Below are 15,257 nucleotides of genomic sequence, written 5' to 3'. Positions count from 1 at the left end.
ATGATTTAAATATCAACATTGGCTTGGACGGACTTGGAAATATTTCAAAACAACCTTTAAACATGAAAAACTAAGAAAAATTGCTTCAAAAAAGGTCTTATACTTGAGTCGTAATTTAGTATAAAAAACTTGTGAGGAATATATATTTTTTACAGCAAATTAATAGACTATTACCTGAATTATTGAAATCCATCACTTTTACTGCACTAGAGAACGTTGACTAATAATATTGCACTTTTTAAATAAAAGTAAATTAAAGGCACTTAGAACTGTTACGTACACTGCAAGCCATGATGTATCGACGTTGATACAAAATACTAAGATAAATAGACTGATTGCCTGAGTTCGAGTTACCTAATGATTCTAAGACCTTATTAAATGAAATATAAGTTTACTATCAACTTGTCATGTACACTTGTTTATTATCTTAATAAACTTAGATCTGCTTCGCTTATATTATTAGGAAAGAGAGGTCGGTTATTCTATGGACAGTGCGGTTCATACCTTATTCAAATGATGTAATTGGAGTATGTCTCCCTGGTTCATGAGCTCCAAGCGCAGAGGCCAGCTCTAACTTGATCTTATACCACCACCTGTGTAGAAAATAGATTTATGACCATGGGTCACTAAGTATCCTTAACCTGTATCATAATATAACACATCTATCTCTCAAGATAGATACATAAACATTGTAACATGTATATATGTATGTAGGAACAGACAACAAGAAATCAGTATTCATAGTAAAGTTCAACATTGTCCCACAGGACTCAAAGTACATATATAGGTATGCATGTCTGTGTAATAGTCACAACTGTCTATGTCTTGGTAAGTCTCATCAGTCAACCTTTGCACTGGATAAGGAGTGCGGTGACCTGGTCGCAACCAGTCACAAACCATAGATCAATTCCATAGCATGCCAAATGAGGGAAACACCAGTTCCTTGCTATGGCCAAGAGTGCACCTATCCGAAGGGTGTACGAGCCCCTTACAGGTCACTATCAATTCTATGGCATGCCAGACGAGGGAAACACCAGTCCCTTGCTATGGCCAAGAGTGCACCTATCCGAAGGGTGTACGAGCCCCTTACAGGTCACTATCAATTCTATGGCATGCCAGACGAGGGAAACACCAGTCCCTTGCTATGGCCAAGAGTGCACCTATCCGAAGGGTGTACGAGCCCCTTGCAGGTCACTATCAATTCTATGGCATGCCAGACGAGGGAAACACCAGTCCCTTGCTATGGCCAAGAGTGCACCTATCCGAAGGGTGTACGAGCCCCTTACAGGTCACTATCAATTCTATGGCATGCCAGACGAGGGTTGGGCTCAGGTCGGCAGACGCATCTCCGACCTGACCATGACATACAAGCACACCTCTGCTCGTAACCAAAGAGCATGTAATCATTACGTTCTCTTGCAACATCATCACACGTCATGTCACGTCTTTATAAGTCAACTCAACACATTGCGGTCAGTACATTGAATCTAGTCATACATAGATTTCACAATAAATAAATGTAGGAAATATATGCGTGGGACGAACAAGTCCTCCTTTATATACTCATTATACTTAGCTTTCAGATAATTAGAGAGATGATGCTCTGGCTGTACGAGGCTGGCTTCGGGCACACGTTAATAAATAAGTTAACAAACTTGAAACTTCATGTGTGAGAAACAGGAAGGAAAAGTATGGTTTGCTTACCATAGACAATATACAAGATGTTACATGTGTTGCCATGTGCAACAATGCGTACATCGCGGAAGTCCGCGACACACCCGCCGAGGCGAGCTATTGCGAAGTAGTTAGAGTAGTCATTAAATGGCGAGTCCATTCTCGGATTCTCTCCATAGCTTGGACTGCCGCATTCCTTCTTTGCCTTTCATTGTCAGATTGATTCGAAGCTGATTCATTATTCTTGTCAACAAGATCATTTGTTGTTTCTACATTGCCATGTCTCAAATCTATGTCTTCTTCTTCTGCTGTATCTACGTTCTCATTAGTAACGTCAGTGTTCTCATTTATCCTATCTATGCTATGTGTCGTGTCCGTGTCCATGCTATCAGTCCCATCCGTGCTTCCATCTGGTTGCATGTTGGGGTAATCTTCCCTTTGTGTCATTGGTAAGTCCGAATCTTCCTCAACTTCCATTCTCATTGCCTTTGGTGCAGATTCGACTTCCGCTTGATGACCAGATAAATCGGTTTGCGATGGGATGTCTTCAATCTCTAAAGGGTACAAGTGTGATATAGACCTTGTAAATATATTGTTATCAACCTTTACTTTAGCGACTCTGTATAATCCATCAGTACCTTTAATTAATTCGGAGATCCTTCCTACCTTCCAGTTTTCTCTGTTCTTTGTATCACCTTTTATTTGTACAATATCACCAACGCATGGTACATCATGAGATCTGACTCTGGGTTGTTTAGTTGAATGTTTGTAATGTTCCCTTAAACTCAACAAGTACTGATTCATAAACATGTCTCTGTACTCTTTCATGATAGTCTCACCCCGTCTCCATCCTTCTATGAGTTGTTGTTTAGTTGCAGTGGCTGTAATTGGTGCCTTACTCACTGACATCTGGAGTCCTAGACATCTTCCTGGTGTTAAGAAATCGGCTGGTTTCAATACATGTTCCAAACCAGTACCTACATAAGTCAAGGGTCTTGTGTTCACAACACTTTCCACTTCTTTCATGATGGTTAGTAATTGGTTATCGTCAAGCAGATGTTTTTGTAAGGTTCGTTTCAGACAGTGTTTGACTACTGCCACTAGTCTTTCGTATACACCGCCATGCCATGGAGCTAATTGAGGAATGAACTTCCATTGTATCCTTTGATCTGTTGGACCTCCGGTTGTGATTATCTCGGATAACAATTTAAATTGAAGAGCATTGTCAGTCACAATCAAAGTAGGAACACCTCTGGTGGCCATAAATCTTCTGAACGCCAGTAAACATTCTTCCGCAGACATATCCTTTACTATTTCTAAATGTATAGCGCGAATTACAAGGCAGGTAAACAAGCAAATCCAACGTTTTTGTTTACCTTCTGCTTTAACATACATCGGTCCGAAGTAGTCCACTCCTACGTAAGTATATGCTGTTTCATACTTAACTCTTTCAGGTGGTAATGCTGGAGTTTCTGGTAATGTGTAAGGTCCTCCGCCATGTTTCACGCATTGCGGACACTTGTTAATAAACTTTTGTACCTGAGTTCAATTCAGCTTTCTGTGTGATGTTATTCGACAGACCCTCCCCCGCCAGAAGAGTAACGTCTCTTGCGGGTCGGTATGGCCAGTTATGAGAATCTTCCTTTAGAAATTTCGGGCCACTGAGCCATCGTTGAAAATCTTCTGTCGAATTAGTTGGTCTAGTTGCTACATCGGCTGGGTTATGTTCAGACGGGACATATCTTACAGCCAAGTTCTTGTTTTTCTTGATTTCCTCTATCCTTCTTGAGATGAATGGTGGCAGCAGCTTTTTAGATTGATACCAATCTATTACTATTTGACTATCTGTCCATAGTACTTGTTGTGATATGTTCACCTGGAGATGTTTCATGACATATTGGATTAGTCTGCTGCCTATTAGAGCTCCTAATAGCTCCAATTTAGGAATCTTTAAATTGTCTTGATCTTTCAAGGGTATTAATCTTGATTTGCCAATAATGAAATTCACTTTGTCTCCTTGCAGTAGATAAACTACGGCTGCATACGCTGACATCGACGAATCTGTGAAACAGTGAAGTTGGCCTTCTTGGTTATTCGTTATGTTCCTAGGCAGGCATATGTTGTGAGTTTGCTTAAGATCTTCTAAGATAGTTTTCCATTCGGCTGCCATTTCTTCAGATAATGGAGCGTCCCAATGCGATTTTGTCTTCCATAATTTTTGAAGTAATAATTTAGCTGGTAGTATTATTGGTGCAGCAAAACCACATGGGTCGTATATGGCAGCGATGGTCTTCAGAATACCTCTCTTCGTATAAGCATTCGTGGTGTTCTTTATCCTTAAGCAAATCGTGTCATTTTCTAGGTCCCAATTTAAACCAAGAGTTTTTACAGTTTTATCTGTATTAGCATCTGTTATGTTCTGCATGAGCTCTTTAGAGTTGGAACTCCATTCTCTTAGGTTCATAGATATTTGTTGGAATACCGTTTTACTGTCTTTATACAGACTCATTGCTTCTTTGACGCTGTTCGATCCTGTCAAGACATTATCCACATATATGTCGTTAGCTAGACTCTTTAAACGTTCATCATTGGTTTTAGATAAATGGTATTTGATGGTAGCGTTCAGCAAAAATGGACTGGATATAATTCCGAAGGGAACGCGTGTAAATCTGTAGTGTATAAGATTCTCTTCTACAGCTGGTTTAGACACATCCTTTAGCCACAGGAATCTTGTGACGTCTCTGTCTTTGTCGTGTAAGCCTATCTGTAGGAAAGCCTTTTCTACATCAGCAGTTATTCCAATTTTGTGACATCTGAACTTTATCAGCAAACCAGTTAGATCTTCTAACATCATCGGGCCGCAGTACATACATTCGTTAAGGCTTTTGCTGTCCTTTGTCTTTGCTGATGCATCGTACACAATTCTAAGCTTTTTCCCCGGCGCCGACACTCCATGATGACTAAGGTAATGTATCGGATGGTCAGTATTCCCTTTGTCTACCGCAATTTCTATGATGCCAGTTTCAAACTGTTCTCGCAAGGTCTGATCGTAGATACGCAAGGTCTCTGTATCTATTCGTTTGAGTAGACTAACGAGTCGGCCATGTGCAAGTCCTATGTTAGACTGTAGATCCGGGGGATATTCATTCCAAGGCCAGCTGACAAAGTATCTGTTATTCTTAAATATCGTATTCTCATTGAAGTGTTTGATTGCTTCCTCATCCCGGTTGACCTTCGGAGAATCTGTAATACCGATTGACTCTAATTCCCACAAGGATCTGACATTTCCTGTATCTAAGGGTGGATCAGGCTCATTAAGTTTATTTTCCCACGATGCTTGAGAATAGGTGAGAACGGAGAGATCATCATTTTTATTATGGGAGCTGTGTGGTTTTCCAGAGAGGATCCATCCTAATTCAGATTCTACGAGGTATAGATTTTCTTGGATTTGTACCTTCCCGGTTGACATAAAGCTGAGGTAGTAATCATTGCCAATAAGAATATCAATTCTATCTGAGAGTGAGCCATCGTCGGCTAACACATATTCTGAGCTGTTAATCCACTTCGTTAATTCTCGTCTTGGATAATGAATACCTTGAGTGATAGAAGGTACAACGTTTGCAAATACTGTTTTTAGCTTATCATTTAGGGTTTGTATGGTAAGTTTGACAAGAGGACTATCCACTTCTCGTGGTTTCCAGGATCCGAATGTAAAGACAAATAAGTGGTTATTTTCTATGACGTTCAAGTTTAATTCTTTGGCTTCCGTCCGTGTGATGTAACTTCTCTGAGATCCTGTGTCTAGCAACACCCTACATCTTTTTATTAAACCTTCATGACCTATGACGTTTACAACAGCTGTTTGAAGAACGGTTGATCCATCTCCATCTATGTGAAAGGTTTTGGTAGACGTGGCCTTTGTTATTTGTGACAGTTTCATAGGGCACAAAGCTCTGTTATGTTTATTCTTTGCACCACAATGACGGCAGATGTGTGTCGTTTTACAGATAGTTTGTCTATGACCGATTTTCAAACAGATGTAGCAACGGTTAAGTAATTTCCTTTTCCTCTCGGCTAAGGTCTTAAATTTCGTGCAAGCGTCATTGTAATGATCTCCTTGACAAAACATACATTCAAATTTACTTCGTTTTCCGAATGCTTGCGCATTATTCGATGTACTATTGGCTTCATATGTTCTCTTCTTAGAGGTGAATGTGTTTGAAAAGGTTGATGTATTTTGTCTATATTTATTTGGTTTTTCTCTCATTTTTATAATTCTATGTTTAATTCTCGTGTCACAGGTAGGTTTCTTCGGATGTTTATCCCTTATGTGTAAAGTTTCAGTGGTAAAGGTGGCTTCTGTACTTTTAGTCTCAACACCAATCCTCTTGGCATCTTCCTTTGCTGATATTATAGCGTTTAATTGTTTTCTTATTTCTTCGATGGATTCTGTTTTTAATTTTAATTTCATTTCATAAACGACGTCTTCAGGAAACTTTTCCATGAAAAGAAATCTTAAATGATTTTTATTAGTGTCCTCTCCTAGGGACTGTAAGACTCTTAGATGTCTCTCGAGTTCATCCAATGTCTTTCTGCAATCTTGCGGCCTTGCTGCTTTCTTAATCTTGTATAAGGAAGAATAGTGAGCATCAATAATCTGCACTCTGTTGCCGTATCTTTCCTTTAGAGTATCTATGGCAATTTTATAATTATCGTTTGTAGTTTCTAAACCATCGATTATAGTTTTGGCTTCACCCTTTAATGATGCTTTGAGATATAGCAACTTATCCACATCACGTAGGTTTCTTTGATCAATGTTGGAGCTAAACTGGTCCCAAAATTGTGTCCATTCTAGAACCTCACCATGAAAAGATATTAGGTCCAGCTCTGGTAGCTTGCTTCTATTCTTTGTAGGATCGGACGTAACTTGTCTTGTATCCTTATCAACTTGAATTCTTGCCTTAAGTTCGGCTAAAGTGTCATCACCTTCTAGCTGTACTGCGGTTAGATTTGAAATCTCATCGGCGTTAGGGTCTTTAGACAGATTGAAGTACTGATAGAGATCGCTTTGAAATCTTCCAAGTATAGATTGAAGTCTGGATGCGACGACAGATGCTCGTTCGGACTCATCCTTTCCCCATGGACGACACGCACATAGCTCTGATGCTTTGACTTGATGTTCTTTGATGTTTGTGGCAAATGTAGAGAGGCGATTCAGCAGAATAGCTTCCATAATATTCTCTCTTATTCTGGAAACGCATTTAAAACAAGTTAACTTCACATAAAAAATTCAATAATATTGTCAGGTTTTTTGTTAAATTTCCATAATTTCACTCAATGTGTGAATTGTTTCACTAACAGGAACATCATCCTAATTATGACGCATAAAATAGTCAATATATGAATATTATCCAAAATGAATTAAACTTTCTCATAAGTACAAGTGGTTCAACATGACTAATATGATGATGATGAACATAGCGTTATGTATATTAATAAGTTCTCAAATAGTACTCATGGAATATATCAATACTATTTATTATTACTTCAGGGTTTCATAAGCCATGGTATACACCATGTATTCTTTGAAGTGTACAAACTTGTTTTAATTATGTTAACTAAGTGTAGTTCCCACTTACAGTACAGACATGAAAGGGTGTCCGTACATACACACTCATATTCAATATTTATTTTACCAAAATGTGTAATTTATCTAACATAATATACATGGTTAAAATTCAAAACCTTTATCACAAAATATTTAACATATTAATAATAATATGTAATCATTATTTGAATATTGCTCTATTATTTCATCATCACTCAATACTAATATAAACAATAGTATTGTCTCATGTATTTGATTGTATTGTAAGCGGTAGATGGCGCTTTTCGGAGTGTAAACTATGTAATAAATTAATTTTGTGAGTAAACGATCCAACTTTTAACGAATACGCAATTCGATAGTATATTACACATATTATGTGGCCTTATGCCAGGTTAACATTATATTAATCGTGTTTACGTACCTTGTGATTTTTTCGTAAGAATGTTTATAATCTCCTCATACAGAGAAGTATTTTCGCGTAGAGACGCTTGGTTTCACACTCGGCTCGTTGAAATGTGACAATCCGAACCCGTCAGCACATACGCTGTATTTCTTGAAATTCCTATTTCGTAACAATATATTAGTTGGGTCTTATACTCAATTGCAACAAACAATCATTCTAAGTATATTTAATAACCTCTGACCCAGTAATATAAGCATCTAGGTACTTAATCCTCTCAGGTATCATACGAACTAGTATTACGCAATACGCATTAAATAGTGTAAGTAAACATGTCAAGCTGTACAGATCAAATTTCTTTCAAGTAAGATCACTTACGTATAGAATTAATACGCAATTATCACTTCCTTTGTAATCTCGAGGGTACGCGTTTACGTCTATCATTTACGCGCATACGCAAAGTTGCGCATTGTAATGGCGTCGCTTGTTGTAATGAAATAATTACGTGATGATTTCTTTGATACTAGGTAAATTCGCTCACAATCACAAAGGATGCCTCATAATCCTTGTACTAGGTTTTATTATCAAGTAAGACGAAATAATATCGATCGATTACTAAAATCAATGATTCAAATTGGATCCGATATCGTATGAGATATGTGCCCATGTCACGTACGCGAATAATCTTTCATTTTACTAATCACATATTCGTAAAGTACTCACCTTTGTTTCTTAATAAAATATAACACTTTATTTCAACACTTTCAGCATCGCACAAAACACAATTCACGTAAAACTTCCACTGGTAAATTAATTTCCTCCATCTTGTGAAGTGAACGAATGAATGAATGAAGTAGATCGCGTCGCGTCGCGCATGCGCGGCGTGCGTCAAATGGCGCGACGATTTGAAATATCAAAGTTGTGTTCAATTTGAAGTCATAAAATACGCAACTTAAGATTAATATTGATATTTAAGTCGATCACATCGTACTTATGACCTTGGCGATATAAATTCGGTACAACTTAAGTTCAAAATCGTTCAGCAATACACAAACAATTTGGGTGTATGATTATTAAAGGTGGTAGCTCTATGTGTTATTAGTATGAACAACACTATCCACAGGGCGACCTTTGACCTCTTAAGAATTGCATTTTATTGTCACAAATACTGCAAATAATCATGATTATTGAATATTCATGCAGTCATTATAGATTATGTGTACTTAAATCATGTCTTAATATGTTTTGACCATTTTATTTTTACCATCTCTTTGTGTATTTTAGTATAAATTTGGTAAATAATTTATTAGATAATTTCATGAATTTATGTGGGTCTGAATTAAATCCAAGACACTCTTCCACCAATTTTTGTATCGACGTTGATACAAAATACTAAGATAAATAGACTGATTGCCTGAGTTCGAGTTACCTAATGATTCTAAGACCTTATTAAATGAAATATAAGTTTACTATCAACTTGTCATGTACACTTGTTTATTATCTTAATAAACTTAGATCTGCTTCGCTTATATTATTAGGAAAGAGAGGTCGGTTATTCTATGGACAGTGCGGTTCATACCTTATTCAAATGATGTAATTGGAGTATGTCTCCCTGGTTCATGAGCTCCAAGCGCAGAGGCCAGCTCTAACTTGATCTTATACCACCACCTGTGTAGAAAATAGATTTATGACCATGGGTCACTAAGTATCCTTAACCTGTATCATAATATAACACATCTATCTCTCAAGATAGATACATAAACATTGTAACATGTATATATGTATGTAGGAACAGACAACAAGAAATCAGTATTCATAGTAAAGTTCAACATTGTCCCACAGGACTCAAAGTACATATATAGGTATGCATGTCTGTGTAATAGTCACAACTGTCTATGTCTTGGTAAGTCTCATCAGTCAACCTTTGCACTGGATAAGGAGTGCGGTGACCTGGTCGCAACCAGTCACAAACCATAGATCAATTCCATAGCATGCCAAATGAGGGAAACACCAGTTCCTTGCTATGGCCAAGAGTGCACCTATCCGAAGGGTGTACGAGCCCCTTACAGGTCACTATCAATTCTATGGCATGCCAGACGAGGGAAACACCAGTCCCTTGCTATGGCCAAGAGTGCACCTATCCGAAGGGTGTACGAGCCCCTTACAGGTCACTATCAATTCTATGGCATGCCAGACGAGGGAAACACCAGTCCCTTGCTATGGCCAAGAGTGCACCTATCCGAAGGGTGTACGAGCCCCTTGCAGGTCACTATCAATTCTATGGCATGCCAGACGAGGGAAACACCAGTCCCTTGCTATGGCCAAGAGTGCACCTATCCGAAGGGTGTACGAGCCCCTTACAGGTCACTATCAATTCTATGGCATGCCAGACGAGGGTTGGGCTCAGGTCGGCAGACGCATCTCCGACCTGACCATGACATACAAGCACACCTCTGCTCGTAACCAAAGAGCATGTAATCATTACGTTCTCTTGCAACATCATCACACGTCATGTCACGTCTTTATAAGTCAACTCAACACATTGCGGTCAGTACATTGAATCTAGTCATACATAGATTTCACAATAAATAAATGTAGGAAATATATGCGTGGGACGAACAAGTCCTCCTTTATATACTCATTATACTTAGCTTTCAGATAATTAGAGAGATGATGCTCTGGCTGTACGAGGCTGGCTTCGGGCACACGTTAATAAATAAGTTAACAAACTTGAAACTTCATGTGTGAGAAACAGGAAGGAAAAGTATGGTTTGCTTACCATAGACAATATACAAGATGTTACATGTGTTGCCATGTGCAACAATGCGTACATCGCGGAAGTCCGCGACACATGATCTAATTTCGAAAACCTGTTGATAAGCACTCTAGCGTTATCAAATAAGTTACATGGGGTGGAGGTGGGTTCCCAGGAATATCAACTAAATAACGTCATCAGTAGATTATACGTATATTGAATTTCACTAATTAGACTTTTGGCTGCCTAGATTGCGCAAATCTACGTATGTGCGCCGATTTCGACCGCCGATTATGTTATATTCTGTAATACTTTTCATTAATATCATCATCTTGGGATCACTCATTAAGCTTTAATTTCATTAATTTATTGTAATGTTTTAATTTTAAGCTATATTCAACACAATATTTTCTTGTTATGCATGAACCCTACTCATAGTGTTATGTTCCTGCCGGTGAGTAAGGTTAGCAGAGCTCAACGAGGGGCGGGAGGGGGTTAGGGTCGGCAACGCGCATGTAACTCCTCTGGAGTTGCAGGCGTACATAGGCTACGAATACTGCTTACCATCAAGCGGGCCGTATGCTTGTTTGCCAACGACGTAGTATAAAAAAATAAAAATAAAGAATAAAAAAAGAATCAGTATTATCACCATAAATCTAAAATTGGTGATTAAATTGGAGATTGACGCCAATTTCTTTTCTGATCCCATCTGGACTGGGACTATTTCATCTGTAGAAAAAGACGGCAAATTTCATAACTGTAGGCGCGAAGGCGCCTTTTTCTACTGACAAAGTGGGTTTCCCACAGTATATTTGAAATAAGTTTTTGTTGTTCATGTATCTATAACTATATGTTGTATTTATATACTTAATAATTTATTCAATAGTAATATCTTCTTGATTTCTCGATGTCAGTTTTGATACCAAGGAGTATTTCTTTCCAAAATTTTGCGCGTCTTCAATAGTTTCTGGAAGTTTTGCGTTTAAGGTTTCTGGAAGCAGTAGACAACTAATAACTCCAACTAAAGATACTCCAGCTAAGAGTACTCCTGGCCATCTTGAGTCTATGTGGCGTCCCTGAAAACGTACGAATTTTTATATCAAATTTAAATAAATCATAGGATTACTTAAGATATCTAAAGACACATATCTCCAAAAATTTTGAACCAATCAATTAAAATAATATTACATAATCCACTAAATGTCATAATCCAATAGTATAGATTTCTAAATTTGTGTTCTTCGTATGTCGGCATTGCGGAATAGCATTGCGATATATATTTTGATTTTTCTTGAAAAAGCTCCACTTTTTGGCTTCGTGCCTATAGGGTCTATTACGTCCAGACTTCCTGATATCAGGGCCCGACGTCAATCCTTGGGGCCTACCGCGAAAATCGAAATTCACAAATTGCGGGGATCTTTCTCTTTTACTCTCACTAAGACGTAATTAGAGTCACAGATAAAAATGCCCGCAATTGACGAACTTCGATTTTCGCGGTTATAACCCAGATCTCGGGCCTGATAATCGTTTTTGGTTTAACGGAATATCAGCACATCGTTCACAATATTTGAAATGGAAATTTGTCTCTAATTGCCAAAAATATTCAATAATTGATATTTTTGCATATAAACAATTTGTTTTTATATTTCAAATACCTATTGTAAACGATGTGCGATATTCCGTGTAACAGAAAACGATTATCAGAGCCCCTAGTGTATATTTATTCGATTTCGTAACGTGACGTACGCGTTTGCGTTAAGTCTCATTTAGTATGGGATTTAGAAACAGCGCGCCAAGCGGAACGTTTTGGAAACTCAAAATCCCATACAAAATGAGACTTAAAGCAAACGCCTACGTCACGTTACGCAATCAAATAAATGTACACTAGGGGTACAGGACGGATATCGGGAAGTCTGAATGTAATTGGCTCTTATGTATTGAATTTTTAAGAGTTTGATACGAATTAGGTAAGAATTTTTAGTTCCAAGGAGATTGTTTTAAACAACTAGAACCGCAGTAGGATGCATCAACCTTGGTGGCACAAACGTACCCTTGAGTTTAGTTGAATTACTTATTAATTTTGTTTTCAATAGGATCGACTTACCAAGTATAAAACGTACGGCGCAATAGCTGCGCCTGCACTAGATATAACATTTCCCAATGATATCCCAGATTGCCTTAGACACGTGGGATACAATTCCATGTTAAACATACTAATAGTGTAATAAGTAGATGTAATAAATAACCGGTTTGTAAAAAATAATGAAGTTCCGATCCAATGACTTTGGATCCATCCATTTGAATCTAGAACAACATAACAAATAACAATACAAAATAATAATATCACTTAAAAAAATATTTAGGTAGCACACTTTGAGTGTTTTAATCAAATAGATTTGTAAAGTAAATATTGATTAAGTATTCAAACCCACTATTTTCGCGAATTGCGACTATGGTCCACATAAGAGCCGAAATGCTAAAGGATATAGCACCCGTATAACGGCGCCCAATACGCTCTGCCAGCATGGCGCCTATAAAGTATCCTGGAAATTCTGCCAAAGCTTGCCAAGAGGCTTCCAAAAACGGATTGCCCTCGGACTTCTCACCGGGAGTGAAAAGAAGAATTGTATACGTTAAGGTTACAATCAATCTGCGAAGAATTTATATCATTAGCTTAAATTCATAAACAAACATCTCTAAAATACTCATGTGTTATTTAGTTTATATCACAACTTACGATATAACTAATTGTAAAATGGTATTAGTAGCCAGTCTCCAATGAGTAAACAGAGCGAACACGCCTAGTGACTGAATTTTTCCTATTGGTGGTGTGTTTCGTATTTCGTTTTCAATTTCAGGACTTAACGTAGTCTTATTGGTAACAGCAATCCGCTGAAGATGGACAATACAATCATCTATTTTACCCGAAATCCACGACCACCGAGGAGATTCTATAATGTTCCTGTGAACAATAAAATTAATACACTATTTTACCTTTCAGGTTTCTACTTTATGTTATTTTTTTCTAATTACTTACCAAGAAAAAAACATAAATAGTAATTGCGACGACGTGGTAATAGACATTAATATTTTCCAGTCTCTTATCCACCAATACAATAACGGTAACACGCACATTCCTACGCTTAGTGATGTATTTCGAAGAGTCGTGACTAGGGCGCGTCTATCTGGTGCTGACATCTCCATAGATATTACATATGAACTTTGTACAACTGTCCATGTTGATAAGCATGTGACCAGAGCGCCACTTACAAAAAAAATGAAAGAATTACTTCCCACGAGCGAGACAATCCTTCCAACAACGATTAAAGCCAAGGAAATTATATAAGTCATTCGACGTCCATATCTGAAAACAATATTGGATTAGATAGCACCTGTCTGTATGAGAAATTTACATATATGGAAGTATAAGTTTTCGGCAAGCCTTACACGTCTCCAAACCAACCAAAAATCAAAGCTCCAGCTATTTCTCCAAATCTGCTGATTGAGAAAACATTTGCCACATAGAGCTCATCAGCACAAACCCAATTATTATCGGAAGCTACCGTGGATTCATACCAAGTTTTATCATATGTATATTTAACACAATCTGAAAATAAAATTCATAAATTGGCGATTTTTGTCTAATAGGATAAAATTATATTTACCAGTAATTTGTTTAGGTACTTACTTCTCGTTTCATTGTTTATGTCAGGATTAACGTAAATTGAACAATCATTGAATTTGTTTCTTCCTAATGTGTCCTTAAACCTGCATATGAAATACTATACTTTAGGAGAAATTTATTTATTTTTGAAACTTTATTTATGTGCAAAATTTCTACTTACGTGGGTATATATTTCGATTTCCATGCAAGTTCACTTACATTTTTAGGTTTGTTGGGAAGCTCACAAGTATGTGGAATAATGGCGAGAACAAATAATAAGTTATTATACGACATCATCCAAAAAAATGGAAGTACTATATTATAAACCAAGTCAAACTTTTTTTGAAATAGACCATTGTCCCCTACTTCTGATAATGCACGATCATAAACAGTATCCATATTGGCTAGTAATATCTAAATAACGTTATTGACGGGTATTCACCGGAAAGACTTCAAGAAAATGATTACATAGTTTCTGGTTTCTCAATATAAAACATACATTTCCGTTTATCAAACATATTAAGCATATATAAACAACTTTATCTCTATTACAATCCCACCTATAGTAAATACCCCTATAATGGAATAGGCACCTGGAGGCCTACCGCGAAAATCGAAGTTCGTCAATTGCGGGCATTTTTCTCAGTCACTCTAATTACGTCTTAGTGAGAGTAAAAGAGAAAGATCCCCGCAATTTGCGAACTTCGATTTTCCCGGTAGGCCCCCAGTAATGAGATGGTATAAACAAATCCTGTAAAACAAGTATTTACCATCAGTTTTTAATCGCTGGCAACATTTTAGTATAAACAAGAGCCAAAAAGCTGCTTATGTTTTGTTTTCATTGATATTTGTTAGTTTGAAAATGAATGGCGTCATACATCCCATGACTGGAGCAAAAAACCACAGTTTTAATTGGTTAATAATATTGAAACCAATTGCAGCTTTCATTAAATACATAGAAAACATATAAAGGACGAATTGGACATTCAAGTTTTAAAGCGTAAAGCGGTAGAAATTTTACAGGTGTCGGTGAAATATCAAAAATACTCCAAATTTTCTCTTAAATGTCTCATGATTGGTGCCGTTAACATACTTTTCTTCATACTGTTTTGACTGATTTATGTATATATATATAGGGGTTTTGACATGTTTAGGT

General features: G+C 37.3%; 2 protein-coding genes across 3 annotated transcripts; both read right to left on the bottom strand.

Annotated features, from left to right (window-relative positions):
* Nucleotides 1-129: 129 nt before the first annotated feature.
* Nucleotides 130-10,539, bottom strand: LOC133521455 (uncharacterized). 2 transcript variants are annotated; one of them, XR_009799904.1, is made up of 4 exons: nt 8,406-10,539; nt 7,704-7,844; nt 1,705-6,923; nt 130-593 (listed from the first exon to the last, which is right to left on the bottom strand). XR_009799904.1 is itself a non-coding variant. In XM_061856423.1 (4 exons), the coding sequence occupies exon 4, from the start codon at nt 6,905-6,907 to the stop codon at nt 3,197-3,199; it is 3,711 nt and encodes a 1,236-aa protein (XP_061712407.1). In that variant the 5' UTR covers nt 6,908-6,923; nt 7,704-7,844; nt 8,406-9,350; nt 10,462-10,529; the 3' UTR covers nt 130-3,196. The 2 variants fall into 2 exon arrangements, 1 of the variants encoding a protein (XP_061712407.1); XM_061856423.1 differs by having other exon boundaries at nt 130-6,923; nt 8,406-9,350; nt 10,462-10,529.
* A 733-nt stretch (nt 10,540-11,272) lies between these two features.
* On the bottom strand, nt 11,273-14,689 carry LOC133521459 (organic cation transporter protein). The gene is made up of 8 exons (XM_061856426.1): nt 14,283-14,689; nt 14,126-14,205; nt 13,885-14,044; nt 13,475-13,801; nt 13,175-13,399; nt 12,870-13,087; nt 12,542-12,741; nt 11,273-11,513 (listed from the first exon to the last, which is right to left on the bottom strand). Exons 1-8 carry the CDS (start codon nt 14,498-14,500, stop codon nt 11,313-11,315), a joined length of 1,629 nt encoding a protein of 542 aa, XP_061712410.1. The 5' UTR covers nt 14,501-14,689; the 3' UTR covers nt 11,273-11,312.
* Between the last annotated feature and the right edge of the window lie 568 nt (nt 14,690-15,257).

This window comes from Cydia pomonella, chromosome 9, assembly GCF_033807575.1.
Source record: "Cydia pomonella isolate Wapato2018A chromosome 9, ilCydPomo1, whole genome shotgun sequence".
Lineage (NCBI taxonomy): Eukaryota > Metazoa > Arthropoda > Insecta > Lepidoptera > Tortricidae > Cydia > Cydia pomonella.
Note: the sequence above shows the minus strand (reverse complement) of the source record. Positions and strands in the feature narration are given on the sequence as shown.

Bases quoted from the DNA above. Each gene is read 5' to 3' on its own strand.
- LOC133521459 (XM_061856426.1), bottom strand. From the start codon at position 14,500: ATGGATACTGTTTATGATCGTGCATTATCAGAAGTAGGGGACAATGGT. The intron at 14,206-14,282 runs GTAAGTAGAAAT...TTTCATATGCAG, and splicing joins AAATCGAAATATATACCCAC to GTTTAAGGACACATTAGGAA. The intron at 11,514-12,541 runs GTAAGTCGATCC...GTACGTTTTCAG, and splicing joins CGCCGTACGTTTTATACTTG to GGACGCCACATAGACTCAAG.
- LOC133521455 (XM_061856423.1), bottom strand. From the start codon at position 6,907: ATGGAAGCTATTCTGCTGAATCGCCTCTCTACATTTGCCACAAACATC.